This window comes from Peromyscus eremicus, chromosome X, assembly GCF_949786415.1.
Source record: "Peromyscus eremicus chromosome X, PerEre_H2_v1, whole genome shotgun sequence".
Classification (NCBI taxonomy): domain Eukaryota; kingdom Metazoa; phylum Chordata; class Mammalia; order Rodentia; family Cricetidae; genus Peromyscus; species Peromyscus eremicus.
In genome coordinates this window covers 39,939,912-39,961,232 of record NC_081439.1, presented here as the reverse complement: position 1 = coordinate 39,961,232, position 21,321 = coordinate 39,939,912, and the positions used below count along the sequence as shown (strand labels likewise).

The following is a 21,321-nucleotide window of genomic DNA, read 5'->3' as shown; positions in this document are numbered from 1 at the left end:
TGGATTTCATATGACAAATGTTTACCTGCATATTATTTTTCCTAGTATGGCGATCTCACTAAAACCACTTACATGACATTGGGAACCACTTTTAGTTGTATAGTCTAGGCTCAAACTGATAGATTTGTTTCTATTCAAACCAATCAGTCTCCTTATTAGCAAAGTTACGAAATAATCTGGCTCTTTAGGAGTCTCATTATAAAATGTGTCCATTTTTGTTCCTCCTTCAACCATAGCCATATGTAACTTAAAAATTAGAAAAATCCTGGCCATGGTGTTTAAAGCATGTAATCCTATTACTCTGAGAACTGAGACAGGAGCATCACAAGTCTTAGTTAGGTCAGGCCTACCTAGAGATACCCTATCTCAAACAAGCAAACATATAAAAAATATGCTTAGTCTGTTTCAATAAGTACTTGAATTGAGATTGTTAACACCATGTGGCCTAGCAGAGGGACCACACTGTAATAAAATACATCATCACTGTCTAAATAAATACTTAAAAAATAATTCAAATCTCAAAATAAACTTACCTGTGACTATGGATGAGCGCATTCAATGCTAGGCCATCAGACCAGCTGGAGGTGAAGTTGATGACGTTAACCTGTGGATAATTACGTGTTGATTGTCGGACCCAGCTCAGAAGAATCTTTTCACTGTTGGTTTGCTGCAACCCAGCCATGATAGTTTTCATCACATTTTTGACCTGTGTGTTAAAGAAAATTTCAGTAAGAAAACACATTCTCCAAACCAGTACTCTTCACATTTTAATAAGAATGTCCCTACTTTTCAAGGATAAATGGTAGGGATATATATATATATATATATATATATATATATATATATATATATATTAAAAGTAATGCATTTTATTGAGTCAGCATTGACTCTACTTGGTTAGGAAACACTTCTGATTGGTGGCTAAGAAATATGCTCCATATCATCCCTAGAGTCTAGTATACTAAACTATTGTTTTGAGAATTGCTGTTTTTGTAGCTTTCAATAGGCTAGAAAAGAGAGGGCATAAAACATTAGACTTAATGTTAGCCAATAACAAAATAAATCACTAGTGTTTACGAATAGAAAAAGCAGTCTTAGTAAGAAAATGTTTGTTCATAATAACAAAGATGGATTCAGAAGGTTGTATTTATATATATTTATGCACATATACATATATAAAATCATAATAATCAAATAAAAAGAGACTATCAATTTGGGAGTTGAGGGAACACATTAGGGCTGGAGGGAGCAAACAGAGAATAAAAGTGAAGTAATTCTATATCTTTTAAAATTTAAAAAGAAAATGTTTGCTTTATAAAGCACATTATTTTTTCCTTTTCTATTAACTTACTATATGAAATTCAGCAAGCTACTTATCCTTTTAATCATCAGATTATTTATCTCCACAAAGAAGATTGTTTCCAGAAAAATCCAAAGTAGAGTAAAATTAAAATACCCTAGATTCATTTTATAACTTGAAAAATAATGTACTTTGTGTTTATTAACTGTACTGGCTAGTTTTAGGTTTTCTTGATACATGCTAAATTTATATGAGAAGAGAGAACCTCAATTGAGAAACTACCTCCATAAGATTAGGCTAGGGGCAAGCCTGTAGGGCATTTTCATACTTAGTGATTGATTTTGTGGGCCCAGCCCATTGTAGGTTAGGCATTCCCTGGGCTGCTGGTCCTGGATTCTGTAAGAAAGCAGACTGAGAAAGTCGTGAGTAGCAAGCTGGTGAGCAGTACCCTTCCATGCCCTCTTCATCAGCTCCTGCCTCCAGTTCCCTTCCCTATTTGAGTTCCTGTCCTGACTTCCTTCAATAGTGAACAGTAATGTGAAACAGTAAGTTAAATAAAGCCTTTCCTTCTCATATTACTTTGGCCGTGATATTTCACCACAGCTGTGATAACTCTCAGACATTTCCTGGACTGAAAATGTTTGACTGTTTGAATTTTTAAAAATCAACAAGTTAACAATATGTAAAAAAGGAATATGTATGCCTAACAGCTATAGATGGATGCCTTAGTTTTCCTTTTATTAATTGCTTTCAGGACAACTGTTTCCTAGTCTTTGAGTAGATGCAAATGTTATTCAGCAATTTATTGACTTTCAAACTTTCATTCAACTAAGTAGTCTGATGCAAATGCACATTCAAAACATTTTTATGAATTTTAAGATTGCAGTGATACTTCATTACAGATATTTTAATCTACAGAATCTATTAAATGACTATTCTTTTTCTTTTAAAAGCTAAAATGGATCCATTAGGAGATACTTGAAAGGGTATATAAGTAAATGTGATCAATATTAATGCTTACCTACATGGCTTTCCTTTGGGGAAACATAAGGACCATATGCACAAAAATGTGATGTGATGATGTATATTTGATCATCATGCATCAATGTGCATTATAAATATGATATTTTATGTTGGATGTTTTTTTTCTCCATGAAGAGATTAACAAATATTTGCCTTTGCAGTAAATATATATTTAACATTTCATATTAGTTGTCTTTCATGAACTGTTAAATGTAAATTGTGAGATATAATATAAAATCTGATTTTAAAACACTTGTAAATATGGTGATAGTTTGAAGATTATGAAATCTGTGCATATATGTGACACAATCTGTTGATAGCTGTTTCTCTTTCTTAGGGTATATTGTCCAATTTTGTAATTCATTTCTGGCCTAATTATTTACCAAGTTACCCTGTGGATAAATAGGTCAAATAATCATATACAATATATAATCTTTCACTGCATATTCTAAAATTATGACATGCATGACCTCCAGGTACAGCTATTTGAAAAAGTATGCTTTGTGTACCATGCTGAGGCAGGGTTGAAATCAGCCAATAACAGCATATTGGTGATGATGGATGTTCTCTGATCAGGCGACCCTCCAATGATGAATGGGATTCATTGGCGAAATGCTTGACCAGACTGTCCTCTGTGTGCATAATGTTTAAGGACAATATAGTATTCAATCCAAAATGCTTTTAGCCTCATTATGTGTCTAATTCAGCTTATCAGCCTCAGCCTCATTGGCATTGCTTCTACTTGAGCACAATACTGCTGAGAGAAAAAGAAAGAGTAATATATAATCACTGTTTCTCCTTTTCCTACATAGAAATGGTTGTTAGGAAGTCATTGAGATCACTAGAAAGATGAATCTGGAAACAGAAAGTATTCTTGTCTTTGAGGCTTACAGTGCTTATGAGAGAAAGTATCACCTGAAGCAAACTTGTGTATATCTGTTAATTGGAATGTAATTAGGACAAGGAAATGGTAGAAGTGTAGAGGATGGTTTGGACACATTTTTAGCCTGTGAAAGGTTCTCAGTTACATGTTTAACAATGAAAAAAAAAGGCAAGTGCAAAAATGACCGATTTACCTAACTAGGTAAACAATATATTATGTACATAAAGCTGTACCGGCCAAGATTCCCCTTCACGGAACCGTTTGTTACTCAGCTATTATCAGACAGGCTCCAGCTATTAGTCTCTTGTGAAACTACCAGAACTTCAGAGCACTGTCATCAAAGGTTACAACCTTTCTACAGTCATATATATCTCACTGCTGATGAAAAGGAACAGGATAAACTATCAGCCTTTTGAACTTCAGTTAGGGCACTGTTGGCCAGATTGACCTTGGTGTTAAATAAAGCCACTTAGATTCTCTGTCATCATGAAGCTATAGCTCTTTCTCTGTCAACTCCTGCCAACTCTCTCCTTCTCTGTCAGTCTCCAGAGCATGATTTAAAAAACATATGTTCAGCATAGATTTACCCTCTTAAACTACTACCCAGAATGCATTCCTATTGAGAGTCAGGCAAGGCAGAGATGGGGCTTCCTGATGAGGAACAGGGCAAGAACTCATTTGTACAGTTTGGTAGGACTTTGGAGAAAGGACTTTCAGCAGCAGAAAACATGGCATTCTCTGGTAACTGGATGCTAATTGAATGAAAAGTAATATAAAAAATAGATACCAATGTGAATCACACTTAGAATTAAGAATTTTCTTTAGCTTAGCCAGCATAGGTAGAAACCTAACTTGAGACCATACCAGTGTTAACAAGCTTTTGTTTTCTTTCTAAATGTTTCCTAAGTCTGTGATTGCCTCCCTAAAATGGAGATCTTAAGTAAAAAGGAGGAAGAAAAACTCCTAAAAGCATAGTGTGTAGCCTTTAATTTTATTATAAAGACAAGTTCTTATCATCTAACTCTACGTGGCCTTGACCTCATTGTTCTCCAGTGTCAGCCTCCTGACAACTGGGATTATAGGTGAGCAGCACCATAGTCAGATGATATCAGAATTTTGTTCAAAACCACTTATTCAGAAAATAAATATCCAGGTTTTTTTCAGGCTAATAACTGTATTTGAAGTGGAAACTGGAAAGGTGGTGATGGAGAAGTAAGTTTGCATTCATAAGTTTTCACAAGTCCAAAGTTCTCTCTAGCACTATTAAAAAATATATGGCATTGGAAGATAGGATCCACATATGTGTTTCTTCAATGCCACTCACAATCTGATAAATCTAGAACATACGTTACATTGACCAGAGTCTGCTTTTATCTTTTCTGAAATTCCAATCGTTCAACTATATGCTCTTGGTGGCAAAATTATTTGGGATTCAAGGAGGAATGAAGATTCAAGGAGTATTGAGCAGGGGAATTTTTTCAGATTGTTAAGTGGTTTTAAGAAAATAGGTCAGCATGCAAAGAAAGGGGATGTAAGTAGGAAGAGAATGAAAGATTCTGTATACTTGCAGTCACAAAGCCAAGGTAATTTAAGTACACAAGCAGAATGTAACACTGTATAAGTATGTTAGATAAGGAAAAACTAAGTAAAAGCATTTCTTCTAGTATTTCTGGGTTAAAACATTCTTCTCGCTATAACAACACCCCCTCAAAAGAATAAACAGTGGCCACTTAATGTTAAATGAAGGAAGTATCAGAAAGGACAGTGTTGACATTCTACCTTGGAATGAGTGGAAAAAGAGTTTACAAAGAGACTCAGAGATAAGAATGGATGGACTCCTATGAGGAACCAACTCAATGACAAACGCAATTTCAAAAGCCCTTTGGAACTCTGCATATGCCTGAGTTATCCTCCTTGCTTTGTCATCGCTGGTGTCAATAATGCTCAGTATGCTCTCCAAACTGGGTCACTCCATAGTCTCTTGCTAGGTCATCAGAGAAACACAGCACTTGGGAACATGTGAGAAACTACTGCAGCCATTCTACTAGTGCTCCTGACATCAGTTTTGGTCCTGTGTGCCTTATTTCTTTTTTGAAATGTTTCAACTTTAGTTCTACAAACAATTGATTGTATGGAAACTGTTTCCCCTGCAAGATTTTTGGAAAAGCACTGAGCAGTATAATGAAATTATGATGGGAGGAGGGGCATGTTGCCATATCACTGGTTTTATTGAAACCATTACTATATGAAAATGGCTAGAAACTTGCCAACTTTGGTTCACGTTAAAAGTTATATTTGTTCTCTGTTCTTTTTATACTGTTGTAAAAAGTAGTTGAGCCCATTCAAAATGAAAATATATCAGGCCAATGAAATTATCAGTATGGCTGCTGAGTTGAGAAGGTACACCTCTGGTCTATCCACTCTTGAGTCAGACTAAGTAATATTTACCATCCTAACTGAAGTCAAACGTTAGCTTAATAAAATAAAACAATAGTGGAAATAGGAAGGAACGCCAAATATTATACCCAATGAAATAAGCTACACAAAAAGAGCACATATTAGAAGATGCCATTGGAGCGATATAGCCCCCAAACACAAATATATATACAGAAGTGTTTTAATGGTTTTCTAAGACTGGAGTAGTAGCTCAGACAGATTTTAAAGGCATAAAAATTCTCTTCAAAGTAGTATAAAAGTGCTAACATTGGAGTGTTGTGATGCTTGCACATCTCTGTAAATAACCTAAAATTTTTGTTTGGCTGGAGAAAAACTTTCTTTCCTATGGATACTTTGAGAAGCTACCAAGCAAAAGAAGTAAGCTAGATGGGTAAACATTGAATTTTACATTGAGAATTAGTAAATTTATGGATAAAAATATATCTTAGTAGCGGTATTACCAAAAAAGTATAATCAGTAGTAGAAAAAAAAGAAAAAAAGGAAAGGCAGGCATATCTCAAATATCTCCAAATTCATAAAATATTTGAATATGCTAAGAAATCCTTGTCATTTGTACCTCCAGTAAAAAAAATGGTATACTAGACTATTTAACAGCAGTTATTTTCTCATATAATCCTGATAAGAATTGTAAACACTTTCATGCTTTTCCCTTTTCATAGAAAAGGAACTATTAAAAAAAAAAGAAAAAGGAACTATTATGACATTATATCCAATGTCATTGAGATAGTAAATAGGTATGTTTAAATTTAAGCTCATGTTGTAATGATTTTAAATGTTCACACTCTTTTCACTGAACCAAAGGATCTTTGATCTGGTTTAAAGAGTTAGAATAAATATAGACATGCAAAAAAAAATCTCTATGCAACTGAGAAAATGCAAATTCAGAAGCTTACTCCTACAAATATTACCATCCTATTAAACTTTCATCATTATTGGTATATATTGTGAATATACAAGACTGATATAAGTTTACTCCTTTGATGATGGCGATTAAAAGGACAGATAAATTTCTCCTTATAAAATTCTATAGGTTGTGAAGTGCACATATTTATTCAATTTTTAGGTATGGTTAGGATTTTATCTTTTTCCCCCCAAACTTACCCAATGACAGAATTACAACAATATTCTCAGAAGTATACCAGAACATATTTTTTAATAATTCTCAATATTTAAAATTCCATAACATGTGTAAATTTAAAAGGCAGTCCTATGAAGATGGCTAGGTAATATTGGTGATATATGTGTTTATTTTGTAGGTCAAAGAAATGAAAGACATATTTAGCAACATGCTTCACAAAGAGGCAATGTCCGGTAGTATATTTACCTGCCAGTGTAGGATGATATTCCAAATCAAACCAAGAATCAGTTTATGATTTCCATCCACTATGTCAGAACTTCCTATATTCACTAAATCAACCTGATAAAAAAAGAAGAAAATATTTAAAAAATGGATAGAAAATAATTAATTGTAAATAATACAAAATGAGAAAGGATTGCATTTAGCTATTCTTAGACCCTAAACAACAGTACAGATTTTAAAATGTAATGTAAAAATGAAACTAAATGCATATTTAAGTTTACTTTCCAATTGAACAAGTACCTAGGAACTAGGAGATGAAAGCATTAACATATGAATGTATCATTGCACATTAAAGAGACTAATCAGTGTTTTACAAATAAAATGGATAATAATAATAATTCACAAAAGATGCCTGAAATTAAGACATACTGTCTAGTATCAAATCAAGTTGAAACTTAAAAACAAAGCACATAAAAATAAAATAAGGAGTTTCATCAGTATTTCTATGTAGTAGAAAAGAAAATCAGGCCAGGTGATGGTGGTGCACTCCTTTAATCCTAGCACTCAGAGGCAGAGGCAGGCAGATCTCTATGAGTTCGAGGCCAGCTTGGTCTACAGAGTGAGTTCCAGCACAGCCAGAGCTACACAGAGAAACCGTGTCATGAAAAACAAACAAACAAACAATTCTGAGATGGCTTTGGATAAATATATTTGCCTGAAATCTCCTGCTTTAGAAAAATGTTAGAACTCTTATAAAGCAATTGTAGCTAATAGATGGCCCTCTTTTCCCTACAAAGGACTGGTTTCAGAATCAAAATATATATGTTTTATTTTTCATGGTAAATTTCCATGTTGTGCTCAGCATAAGGTTTGTCCCCCAAAGTTTCATATGGTGGCAGCTTAGTCCTCAGTGTAAAGGACTGAGAGATAGGAAACTTAAAAGGGAGGCTTGGTGAAAGAATTTCAAGTCATTAAGGGAATCAACTTTAGAAGAAATAGATTTTCATTTATAATGACATAGATAATGAGGAGCTTGATTAGTTAACAAAAAAGGTACTATAATATCATTTTGGTTTTCTCAGTTTGTATTTTTGTTTACATTCTTGGTCATATAACCAACCTCCCCTTTCTCTGTCTCTCTGTCTGTCTCTGTCTCTCTGTCTTTCTCTATCTCTGTCTCTGTCTCTCTCTCTCTCTCTCTCTCTCTCTCTCTCTCTCTCTCTCTCTCTCACACACACACACACACACACACACACACACACACACACACACACACACTCTTCCACACTAACAGCATGCCTTTGGGCCTCTACAAATATGTGTTAAGTAAGCACTTTTGCTAAGTGACCAGTTATGGGTAGTTTGTTACGGCAACACACAACACACCAATAAGACACACTCGTCACTTATTTTTCATGTTCCCAACATATTAAGTAGAATCAACTTAAACATGAGATGAAGGCAATTGAGCACACAAATCTGGGCCTTGTGATTATACATACATATATATATATATGCATTCCTACATTCTTGGGAAATAGAAATAGGATTGTTCAGATTAAAACAGCCTTTATGTCCATAGTCTAATATATCAAGGAAGAAAATGTGGTTCATATACCCAATGAATTTTTATTCAGTCATAGAAAAACATGAAATTCTTTCTTTTGCAACAAAACATATAGAACTGCATATAGCTATGTTATATCAAATAAAACAAGCACAGAATGCCAAGCACTGTGTGATATAGCTCCTGTGTGAAATCTCCAAAAGTTGATTTCACAGATGTTGTGACTAGAATGTGGGTTACAAAATAGTTGGATCATGGGAATCAGAAAGGCAGCATCTGGACAAGGTTGGTCAGGAATCAATAAGTTACAATATGATAGAAGCAAATAGTTTTGCCATACAATTTGCATGGTAGGGTGACTAGATAACAATAATGTAGTGAGCACTTAAAAATGGTAGAATAAGAGATATTGAAAATTTTCACCAGAAATATGTGGTATTTAATGAGTTGTATTTAATTTGATTTAAATATCATGTGATATATGTACATTGCAACTTTACATAATATTTCATTGGTATGTATATTTTTATGTTTCTAATATCAGCTATAGTTTACAAATTCTAAATTTTAAGTTATTTGTTATTTATTTATACATTCAAACATTTCATTTGCATAATTGCTTGAATGACATATCATGTTTCTCTTCTAATTATCATGAATTAATTATTCAATTTGCTTATCCTTCTTTCTTCTCACTTTCTTCCAATGTAATCAACAAACTCATGTTTTTTCTTGACATCTATGATCATTGTGATGGTTTGGATGAGAATTAGCCCTGTAGGCTCATATATCTGAATGCTTGGTCCCTAGTGTGTGGAAACTGTTTGAGGAAGGATTAGGAAGTATGGCCTTGTTGGAGGAGGTATGTCACTGGGGGTGGTCTTTGAGGTTTCAAAAGCACACACAAGACCCAGTCTTACTCTCTGCCTCAATCTTATGAATAATGTATAATCTCTCAGCTGCTCCTCTATCTCTGTGCCTGCCTGCTGCCTGCTGCCATACTTGCCACCATGACGGCCATAGACTCACCCTCAGAAAATAGAAGCAATCCCCCAATTCATTATATTCTAAGTTGTCTTGGTTATGGTGTCCCTTCAGAGCAATACAAAAGTAACTAAGACAATCATGTGCTGGGGAATGTCTCTGTACCCTGTGAATATATGTTGTTCCCATTGGTTAATAAACAAGTTGCTTTGGTCTATGGTAAGGAAGCTTAGAGGAAAGTGGGAAATCCAAGGAGAGAGACAGGAAAGAGAAAGGTGGAGTCTGGAGAGACGCTGGCCAACCACTGCCAAAGGAGCAGCAAGATGCCAGCAGACCGGTAATCAGCCATGTGGTACAACATAGACTAATAGAAATGGGTTAAGTTATAAGAACTAGCTAGAAAGAAGCCTGCCATAGGCCATAAAACTGGTAATTAATATAAGCCTCTGAATGATTATTATGAGTGGCTCCTTTCTCCTCTTCTCTCTTCCTCTCTCCTCCTCTTTCCTCCTCTCTCTTCCTCTGTTCTCTTCTCTTTTCCTCTCTCCTCCTCTGTCTCCTCTCCCCTCTCAAAAAAAAAAAAATGAAAAGAAAAAAAAAGATTATTACTATAAGTGGCCATGGGACCACGGAACTAGGCAGGACCAGAGAAACCTTTTAGCCACAATCATCCTTTTATATGAGTGCTGTGGGATGTTCTGTATGGCAAATGTGTTGCTCTGATTGGTTAGTAAATAAAACACTCATTGGCCAGTAGTCAGGCAGGAGGAAGTATAGGCGGGACAAGGAGGAGAAGAATTCTGGGAAGTGGAAGGCTGAGGAGAGAGACACTGCCACCTGCCACCATGACAAGCAGCATGTGAAGATGCTGGGAAGCCACGAGCCACATGGCAAGGTATAGATTTATAGAAATGGATTAATTTAAGATATAAGAACAGTTAGCAAGAAGCCTGCTACGGCCATACAGTTTGTAAGCAATGTAAGTCTTTGTGTTTACTTGGTTGGGTCTGAGAGGCTGTGGGACTGGAGGTAGACAGAGATTTGTCCTGACTGTGAGCCAGGCAGGAAAACTCTAGCTACATATGAGTGTACAAAAGCAATTTTACATAGACAAAAATCTACAGGGCTTAAACAAATAAGAGATCATATATAGATAAAATGATTTTTTGAAAACAATCGCCATTATTTATTCATTTTAGTAGTTATATTGTATTTAACATTTTAGGTAGTGTATAAAATAGCTATCCAACCCCCTGTTGGTAGATATTTACATAGTACTATGAATTTTGTAGGTTTTCTTTAGTGTTTTAAACACTGCATAGACAAATGTGGCCTGTATCATTTCAATACCAATTATAATGAAAGTTTTCACTAGATTAAAGCATGTGATTTGTTTTTCTGTGTTTAAATTTTTGTGGACGTTTCCATGTGCATTTATAAAAATTTATAAAATTTATAAAAATATTTACTATTTTATACTTTGTGGGAGCCCATTCTCGGGTTCCTCGTGGCTTTACCCAGCAGGTCCGCATAGAGGATGATTAGGGCCACGGGCCTGAGTGCAGGTGTCTGAGATGGTCTGCACTTGGCTGTGCTGGGGGAGGAGGTCTTTTGCTCCACCCCTTGGCGTCTCTATAAAAACCCTGGGGCAGAGACAGTCGGGGCCCGTTGGAATAGGTTCCAGGCCCTCTCGAGGCTATCCTTTATTTTCTATCTGTTTATCTCCGTGATATTCTCTGCAATAAATCCTTCTATCTAATATTTCCTGCTGCTCGCACTCAAGAAAACTCTGGGGAACTGTGGGGGTGGTGGGTAAACGCCCCACAATACTTTTCCCCATTTTATTACTTTTTTGAGAATTTTGTACAATACATTTATTCATAGTCAGTCTCTTCCTAAAATCCTTCCAGATTCATTGTACTCTTCAAACCCTATCCAATTGTGTCCTCTTCTATTTTAAAATAAAAGCAATTATGTCCAATTTCTGCTTCCATTTACTATTGTATATGTGGCCTTCACTAGAGTATGATCAACACACCAGCAATCAAAACCTTAAAGAAAACTGATTTTGCTTCACCCAAGCACTGTCAAATGCCGATAGCTCTTCAGGTATGGGTAGGACTTCTTGTTCACCTCCCCTCTCCATGCTGAAATTTTGCCTGACTTAAGCTTAACTGTCTGGACTGCTGAGAATTGACATATGCAAGTACTTTGTTGTTGCATTGTAGCACTGCAAGAAACAATACAAGAAAAAATTGTTTCCTTGGAGTCATTTAGTCTTTATGGCTCTTAAAATCATTCCTCTCCCTCTTACACAAAGATTCCTGAGCTATAGGAGGAGAGGATGTGATCCAGATGACCACTTGAAGGCTGAGAATTCTCCAGTCTTTTGTTGTCTGCACATTGACCAGTTGTGGGTCTCTATATTAATTGCCATGTACTGAAAACAAAAGCTTCTCTGTTTTAGAGATTCATTAATCTATAGGTATGATGAGAAGTCATTAGGAAAACTGGAATTTGGAGATATTGAGGGGGTGATATAGAAACCTAGTACAGTGGAAACTTCTTGCAATCTATGAGAGTGACCCTAGTGAGGACTCCTAGTTATGGAGGATAGGGAGTCTGAACTGGCCATCTCTTGTAGCCAGAAAAGGTGTCTATTGGTGGGACTGGTTTTACTTGTTGGCCAAGGAGGTCCTGTGAAGATCCCTAAACAACTAAGACTGATGCTAGTACAAAAGGTCATCCTCTGAAAACTGACAACAGGGCCCCAATACTGAGGACAACTTCTACTGAGCCCTTTGAACATATAGAGATCAAGCTGGTGCAGGCCTGGAAGATTCACCCCTACATTCTAGTCTCTTTGTCAAAAGAAGGTACTCTGCAGGCTATGGAAAGAGAAACCTGAACACCAACCCAGGCACAAAATATTCCATCTACAATCTGTCCAGCCTGCAGGTTGTGCTAGGGCAATGATGGCACAGAACATGTGGGAGTGGCCAACCAACATTTGGTTTTAACTTGTCCATACTAAAAGAAGAAGTCCATGTCCTACATTGCCTGCATGGCCAGAAACCAGAGACTGTATAGCCCAGAGAGCTAGGGTAGAACCAAACACAAGTGGCAAAAAAATCATGAAATGTTTCCTAATGATATTCTTCTATACTCATAGATCTGTGCTTTATCTAGTAGTCATCAGAGAGCCTTCATCCAGCAACTGATGGGAACATATACAGAGACCTACAGTCAGACAGTATGTGGATATAGAGTCTAAATTGGGGGTCATCATTGGGTCCCTCCCCTAGGAGATAAGGGAACCCTGTAGAAATAGGAGGAGTAAACTCTGTTTAGGCGTGATAGGGAATGGAAGACACCAGGAGAATATGGCCCACCAAATCAACTATGCATGAGTCACATGGATCACAGAGAGTGAAGTGGCAAGCACAGGGCCCACATGAGTCTGCACCAGATCCTCTGCATATATGTTACGGCTGTTAGTTTGCTATCCTTGTTAGACTCATAAAAGTGGATTTGGGTGTATCACTTTTTCCTACTCTTGTCCAGGCTCAATATGAGGGCTTTTGCCTTGTCTTATTGTATCTTGTTTTGTCCTATCTGGAAGTCATCTCTTGGAGAGCTGTTCTTTTCTGAAGAAGAAACGGAGAGGGAGTGAATCTGGGTGAATGGGGAGTTGATGGAGGGGGTAACTAGGAGGAATGGAGGGAGGAGAAAATGTGGTTGGGATATATTATATGAAAGAAGAATCTAATTTCAAAAAAAATCAAATTGAGTAATGAAAAATGAAAATTAGAGCAAATCATAAAGGAGGAAAGGGTAGAGGTGAGTCATATTCTTATAATAAATACTAAGGTGTGTGTGTGTGTGTGTGTGTGTGTGAGAGAGAGAGAGAGAGAGAGAGAGAGAGAGAGAGAGAGAGAGAGAGAGATGATAAAAATTCTGTAAATTAATACACTAATGAATTTTGTCATGCATTTTCATTCTAGGCAAAAGAAGAGAGATGGTGAAACTTTCCATATTTGTATTTTTAACTATTTTACAGTTTTAACTTGGAAATTAAAATTACAGTTCAGTCAATAAGGAAAATATCAGTTTGCAAATAAATGGTAAGGCCGGGAGGTGGTGGCGCACGCCTTTAAACCCAGCACTCGGGAGGCAGAGCAAGGCAGATCTTTGTGAGTTCAAGGCCAGCCTGGTCTAGACAGCAAGATCCAGAGAGCAAGATCCAGGAAAGGCGCAAAGCTACGCAGAGAAACCCTGTCTTGAAAAAAACCAAAAAAAAAAAAATGGTATATGCATTTTTTGGGCAGGCAATGACAACTTACACAAACCATTCAGCCAATAGAAAATAACAGATTTCTCAGAGATTGTTTTCAAGACATGTGCCTTTCTCAGATCTTTTCTGCATTTCACATTTATATCCAGAAGGAGACACTTTTGTTCCATAATTTTCTGTATAATACCTGTTAGCATTCAGGCATGATATTGGCCTGCCCTTAGGGTCCTCAGTTGCAGCCATTAAGACCACCCTCTATGCAGATGTGCTTGTTAGTAACTCAGGCATTTACACTAGCCTATTCAGGGTCCTGACAGAATAAATCATCATCTATGGACACTCCCTATGTGCATGGGCTAAATCCCCTGGTAAAAAACAAACTCCTCCCGGGCATTCGACCCTCTTTCTCCCATAGCTTCTCCTGCAGAGGCCAGCCTCTGTGTCCTCTCCCTTACCCCAGTAAACTTCCCATGTGAGTATTGTTGTATGGTATGACTCTCTCTCCCACCACTGCTAAACTACAAAAATACATAAATATAAAATATGAAGTAGGAAGGGAAAAGAAGTAAGCACAAGCTATCTTGTAACTCTTCAGGCTTGCCATTTGAATGGGATTAACCCCAAATCACTACAAATTAAATCTTATCAAGTAATTAAACCAAAATTGAGCAGGTTTTAAAAGAGAATATTAAATGTCATTTTGCATACACATTCAGAATCTTGACATGCTTAAACAGTAACTAATGATTTAGGAACTACTATGCATTGGATTTTATTAGATAAATGTCTATTCTGAGAACTACTTTTTATGAGTATACTTCCATCATTTACATGTAGCTTTCATATCCATATATTTCTTTCTCATAATTAGTAAATAACCTAAGAATTTCCTTCTAACATACTAGATGATCCAAATTTCCTTTATAAACATCTTCAGTGTTTTATAAAATATTAACATGTAGTTATACAGACTAATCCACGGTTATGTGAATTGTCTTAAGGATTTACATAATCCTTCTAAATACAGTGCATTTAAAAACTGGAACTACAGAAAATTCAAAGTAGCTTTAAAGCCTTGTAGTATGTGCTTTTCTAAAAAAAAATTAAGACTTACACTATTTAAATTTTCAAGACTTAGGGACATAAATCACCACTAAATCTTCCACTGAGACATGCATGTGTTGAATATTTTATAACTGAATGATGAATAGTACAATATGTATAATATAAAAGGGAGAAATACTATGATTGTATATCTGGCCCGTGAAACCAAGTTTCCCCCACTTCCTGCTTTATGTTTGTATTATTTTAAAATTTTCTTATCACATTTTTCTTCATTTATTTTGTATGTATAAGCAGTGCATGTGTAGAGGTGGTTCATGCATACCACAGACAAAGCATATGTGGAGATAAGAGGACAACTTTTAATAGTTTTCTCCTTTTTCCATGTCGATCCAGTGGATCAAAATTAGGCCACAGAGCTTGGCAGCAAGCACCTTTATGACCTGAGCCATTTCACTGTCCTCTTTCCCAATTTTTTTTTTCTTTCCGAGACAGGGTTTCTCTGTGTAGCTTTGGAGCCTGTCCTGGAACTCACTCTGTAGCCCAGGCTGGCCTTGAACTCACTGAGATCCACCTGCCTCTGCCTCCAGAGTGCTGGGATTAAAGGTATGTGCCACCACCACCACCCGGCTCTTTCCATATTTTTAATGGTTTAAATTTTATATGTTCATTCAGCCTATGATTTTTACCAGCTGTCATATACCATATATATGGACTTAGTTCCATTAAAAAATATTAGTGCTACACTAGATCTTAGCCAAAATGACGGAGAAATAGAAGAGACCTACATGAACAGCCTGGACATGAGTGGGAGTAATGAAGGGTCGAGGGAAAGAGAGCTTGGGGGAGCGGGAGATCCCAGCTGGATCAACAACAGAGAGGGAGAACAAGGAATAGGAGACCATGGTAAATGAAGACCACATGAGAATAGGAAGAAGCAAAGTGCTAGAGAGGCCCACAGAAATCCACAAAGATACTCACACAACAGACTTTTGGCAATGGTCGAGATACAGCCCGAACTGACCTGCTCTGGTGATGGGATGGCCAAACACCCTAATTGTCGTGCTAGAAACCTCATCCAACTACTGAGGGATCCGGATGCAGAGATCCACGGCTAGGCCCCGGGTGGAGCTCTGGGAGTCCAATTAGCGAGAAAGAGGAGGGTTTATATGAGCGAGAATTGTTGAGACCAAGGTTAGATAAAGCACAGGGAGAAATAGCCAAACGGATGGAAACACATGAACTATGAACCAAAGGCTGAGGGGCCCCCAACTGGATCAGGCCCTCTGAATGGGTGAGACAGTTGATTGGCTTGATCTGTTTGGGAGGCATCCAGGCAGTGGGACCACATCCTTTGCTCATTGCATGAGTTGGCTGTTTGAAACCTGGGGCCTATGCAGGGTTGCTTGGCTCGGCCTGGGAGGAGGGGACTGGACCTGCCTGGAGTGAGTCTACCAGGTTGATCTCAGTCCTCAGGTGAGTCTTTGCCCTGGAGGAGGTGGGAATGGGGGGTGGGCTGGGGGGAAGGTGAGGGGGGGCGGGAGGGGGGAGAACAAGGGAATCCATGGCTGATATGTAGGACTGAATTGTATTGCAAAATAAGAAAAAAATATTAGTGGCTTCAAATTCCTTAGGGAAAAATGAAATAAAACTTGTCTATAGTTTAAAAGTGTTTAGGATATCAGTGCTATATCACAGGAGAATGTTTCAATGATTCTATGCTTTCATATATACATATGTGTTTATATTGCCTATATCACCTTCAACAATGAAGTAGGATTTTCTGTTTGTTTTAAATCCTATAAACTTGAGAAAACATGAACACTTAAAGGGCTGATATAAGTTAAAACAAACATTCAATCAGTGGTAGTGCAAGCCTTTAATTCCAGCATTTGGGAGGTAGAAGCAGGGAGGTCTCTGTGAGTTCAAGGTCAGCCTGGTCTACAGAACAAGTTTGAGGACAGCCATGATTGCTACACAGAGAAACCCTGTCTCAACAAAACAAACAAACAAAAAATTTAAAACAAACAAATCAAAATAAAATGTTCAATTCAGGCAGACTGGGTGAATACAAAATGTAATCTATACTTTTCGGCAAAGTAGGTATTATAACTAAACTTAACTAAGTTTCTTATGTAGTATATTTGACACTAGAAAGTGATACTTGAGAGAACACACATTTTCCTCAGTAATGATTTTGCATTATAGAATAAAGTAAAATATATAATTTTCAGTGTAGTATTATTTCAATTGAATTCTTATAAATAATATATGTGTTAATTTATTGTGCTATTTAAATAAAAGCAATCTTATATAACCTTTCCTTTCTAAGCTTTGTGATTTTGGCCATAAAAATTTAAGAAGCATTTTTGATATTAAGTATAATAAAACCAAAAATTTATAATGCTATTTGTAAGTACATAATTATTATCACAAAAAAACTTAATATGAATGTATCATTGGTAAACAAGTACCTCAGTTTTAGGTATAATATGCCTGAAAAAAATCAAGTCTTCCTCTCACTGCAAAAAATATAGTCTAAGTTATGTAGTTAGATAAGCCAACTCATGTTATCTAATTCTTCAAATTCTTTTAAATGAAAGCATTCCTCAGCTTAAGAGTAATAATATCACCTTGCATTGTTATATGAATTTAAAATTAAGATATGTGTTTGTTGTGCCTTGTTCTATCTTACAAAAGAATATTTTGGAAGAAATAATAGCATATTTCACAGATGATGACACAGATCCAAATCATGGAAGCATTTGGCAAACACCCAAAAGTTGGTAAGTTCACAGGGCTAACAGGACTGGTGTCTTCTGGAATCTGGGAAATCAGTATCTCTGATGAGCTAGTCTTTTTATAGACCTATTATGAGGCTGGAAAATGGTAGTAACAGAAATAATACCTTTCTGACATAAATTAAGTTTAAAATTTGGAACTTATACTTCAATCCTAGATTTTATAGGTGATAAATGGAGTTTACATTCAGTGAGAAATATTTGCTCTAATATGCTTCAATATATGTATTATGACTACTTAAAACTTTTGATATTTAAAGTAAATATAACTTTGTACATTTAAAGAACAATTTCAAATTCTTTTTATCTCTGATCATATGCCAACAAGAGTGAACACTATCACTTTTCAAATCAGTGACATTTCACAACTACTCAATCTCATTCAGTGACAGTTTTCAATGGCTCAATTAACTGAAGAATTGAATATAACTGACTACTAAATTAATTTTCACCTAGGTTTTTAAAATACATAGTTTGGATTTGTGGTTTAATAATGAATAGCACTGAACTCATTTTCTTTGTGCTAATGCAGATCTGAATTTAAGTGATACAAATTTGCTAGCTTGTGATAGCCAATTAATGAGAATGGTTTATGAGAGATGGTTATGAGATCTTCAACTGTCACAGTTAATATTAAATCATAGTTGGAATGTCTGTGTTTAGATTCCTGGAACATAGGCATGTCTCATGGATAGGGAGACTTTAAGAAAGAAGCAGAGTGATGTGGAATATTTGTTTAACTGTACAAAGGTGTGTTGCATTTGTTTAGCCCTGTAAAAATATGTTGAATTTATTTATGTTGTGGAATATTTGTTTAACTATGTAAAGATGTATTGCATTTGTTTAATTATGTAAAGATGTGTTGCTGTTTTACCTTGCCTGCCTAAGGAACCTGATTGGTTTAATAAAAAGCAGAATGGCCAATAGCATGGGAGGAAGTATAGATGGAACTTGTGGGCAGGGAGAATAAGCAGGAGGAGGAATTTAGGCTTGAGGAAGAAAGAAATGGAGATGACAGGGAGACAGCAGGGGCCAGACAGACAAATATGGAGGAAGCATGAAAGCAGGACATACAGAATAACAGAAAGGTAAAAAGTCCCAAGGCAAAATATAGATGAATAGAAACAGGTTAAATAAAGTTAAAAGAGCTAGTGGGACAAGCCTAAGCTAATGCTGAGTGTTTGTAATATTAATAAAAAGTCTCTGTGTCTTTATTTGGGAGCTAGTTAGCAGCCAAAAGAAAATTACTAGAGCAGAGAGTATAACACATGTGATAGGAAAGCAGAAGAAAAGAATACTGGGGGTGGGTGGCCAGGTTATAATGGAGATGGGGAAATGAGGAGGGTGGAGAGGATCCTTATTCAAACTAAGGATTATGAAGAAGTCACATTAAAATATACTACTTTATAACATGACTGAAATATTTTTAAAAGTATGAATGGAGGGATTTTGCCCGGATGGAGAATGCAGATTCCAGAAGCTATGGATTATTAAGCTAAAGCACCAATGTCAGGTGTAGGATATTTCCATATATGTTGTTGGTCAAGCAATGCCCTTTAGGCTCCCAAAACATTGCAAGATATTGCCACTTATCTTGGTTGACCACCAGAGTTTGATAGTAAGAGTCTGCTTTTAAAGGCATAACACACTTTTATTGTTGAACATACAAATATCATGCTGGAACTGAGATGGAAACTTCCTCTCTGCTGGCTAGTTTCCATAGTGCCAGAAGATGCTATGCAGGCAGGTGTGGGAGAAAAGCCATCAGTGGTCTTACACAGCTGTGAAGACTCTTCATGCTATAATACCAGTTTCCAGACTAGCTATGCCCACTGGTTGAAAGGTGGCATCAATGTTTTCAGACGCCCACTCTGAAGGAGGGAATTCACCCTCGGTACTATTGGGCCTGGTCATAGGCCCTGGCCAGTGAGGTTATAAACTCAACTTCTGGTTTGCTAACTGGTCATGTTGTCAAACTGTCTCCTAAATATTTAAGTTTATGCTGAAAGACTAGTGCCGCTCTCAGTGTTTCTCAGTGAAGCCTCTTGGTTTGCAGTTTGTGGCAGTTAATACAGAGATTCACAACTGACCAAAGTGCTAAGAGTAATTGACTTTTGATTTTATCCCTAATTATCAACCCCTCCAAGGTTCATGGAAGATGTCGGGCAAGTTGTTGAAAGAGTTTAAGATTTGGATGCTAGGAAGGAGCACTGTCTACAGGACATGACACGGTGATAGCACAGCAGTTGGGGTTGTCTTCACAGTGCCAGGATTACAGGCTTCTGCCTACATGGTTGGCTTGTATGTGGACATTCACAGTCCAGACTCAGGATCTCATTTATGTGCAACAAGCCTTATACCCATTTAGGCATCTTCTAACCCCAGAAAGTTTAAACTACACATTGAATGTTTCTTCTTTCTTGAGAGAAAAGCACTGAAATACTGTAGAACTGAATTCTAAGTGCCTCCTAATATAGGGTGCTCACAAATAATAGAGTTAAGAAATGATAGAATTGATACAAGCAGAATATTTCCTCTCATTTGCAATTTCTCCTGAATGCCTTCAAAAAGCCAGGAAGAGAGGCTCTAGGTAATTTTTGTTTAAAGCTAGAACAGGTGGGAAAGCAAGTGAAATCACTTCATAGTATCATTCTATTTCACAGGAATTTGTACTATCTTTTGTTTGCTTTTCAGAACCACAGCCAACTTTATTACAAATTAGCCTTGTTCTCAGCAAATATTGTAATGACGGTATTATACTTAGAAGTGATTTTTTCTCAATACGTGTTTTTTTCTAAATTAAATTATTGATAGCAGGAATAATGTCATGCTGAAACAACTGCCACAGAGAACTCAAATCATACCATAAATATGGTGTGCATATTCTACAATGACGAGGTATGAGCAGAGTTCAAGTGAGGATAAAAGAACAGATATGAGTTGTTGTCTCCCCTCAATACCACTTAGTTTCCCCTTTCTTCCTACTTCCTCCATCAAAACACCTGTGTCTCTCTATTTTCATCTCTAGATCTTTTTCTCTCTGGCCACACCTCTTTCGGTACTAGTATCTTTTGTTAGTCCAGGTTATATTTTGTAAATAAGACCTGAAAATGACACCATCATTTGACATGCCAGTGATAATGCAGGATATATCTCAAGGTCATACCTCAAGGTCCTACCCCTAGGTCAAAAACTACAGGTAATTAATGCCTGCTGTGGTAATTTGAAAGAAAATGGCCGCTAAAGGGAGTGGCACTATTAGGAGGTGTGGCTTTGTTGGAGTGGTTGTGGCCTTGTTGGAGGAAGTGTGTCACTCTAAAGGTGGGCTTTGAGGGCTCATATATGCTCAAGCCACATCCAGTGATACAGTTCACTCTCTGTTGCCTTTGGATCAAGATTACAATTCTTCAGCACCATGTCTGCCTGTGTTCAACCATACTCTCAGCCACCAGCTCCCTGCCATGATAATAATGGACTAAACTTCTGAAATTGTCAGCTACCACTTCAATTAAATCTTTTCCTTTATAAGAGTTATTGTGGTCATGGTGTCTCTTCACAGCAATAGAAACCTAAACTAATACAGCTACTGAGAGAGGAAAAATCAGTCTTATTCAGGGATAAACTCGCTGATAAGTTTTCCAATCCCCCAC

At 36.7% G+C, this 21,321-nt stretch overlaps 1 protein-coding gene across 8 annotated transcripts in view; it reads right to left on the bottom strand.

Annotated features, from left to right (window-relative positions):
- Nucleotides 1–21,321, bottom strand: part of Dmd (dystrophin) — a 2,092,376-nt gene that overhangs the window by 1,698,406 nt on the left and 372,649 nt on the right. For all 8 annotated transcript variants that reach the window (XM_059250112.1, XM_059250109.1, XM_059250111.1 and 5 more), the window contains exons 5-6: nt 6,988–7,080; nt 534–706 (exon numbers count right to left, since the gene is read on the bottom strand). In XM_059250112.1, the coding sequence (XP_059106095.1) occupies nt 534–706; nt 6,988–7,080 (266 nt within the window). The remainder of the gene's footprint in view (nt 1–533; nt 707–6,987; nt 7,081–21,321) is intronic.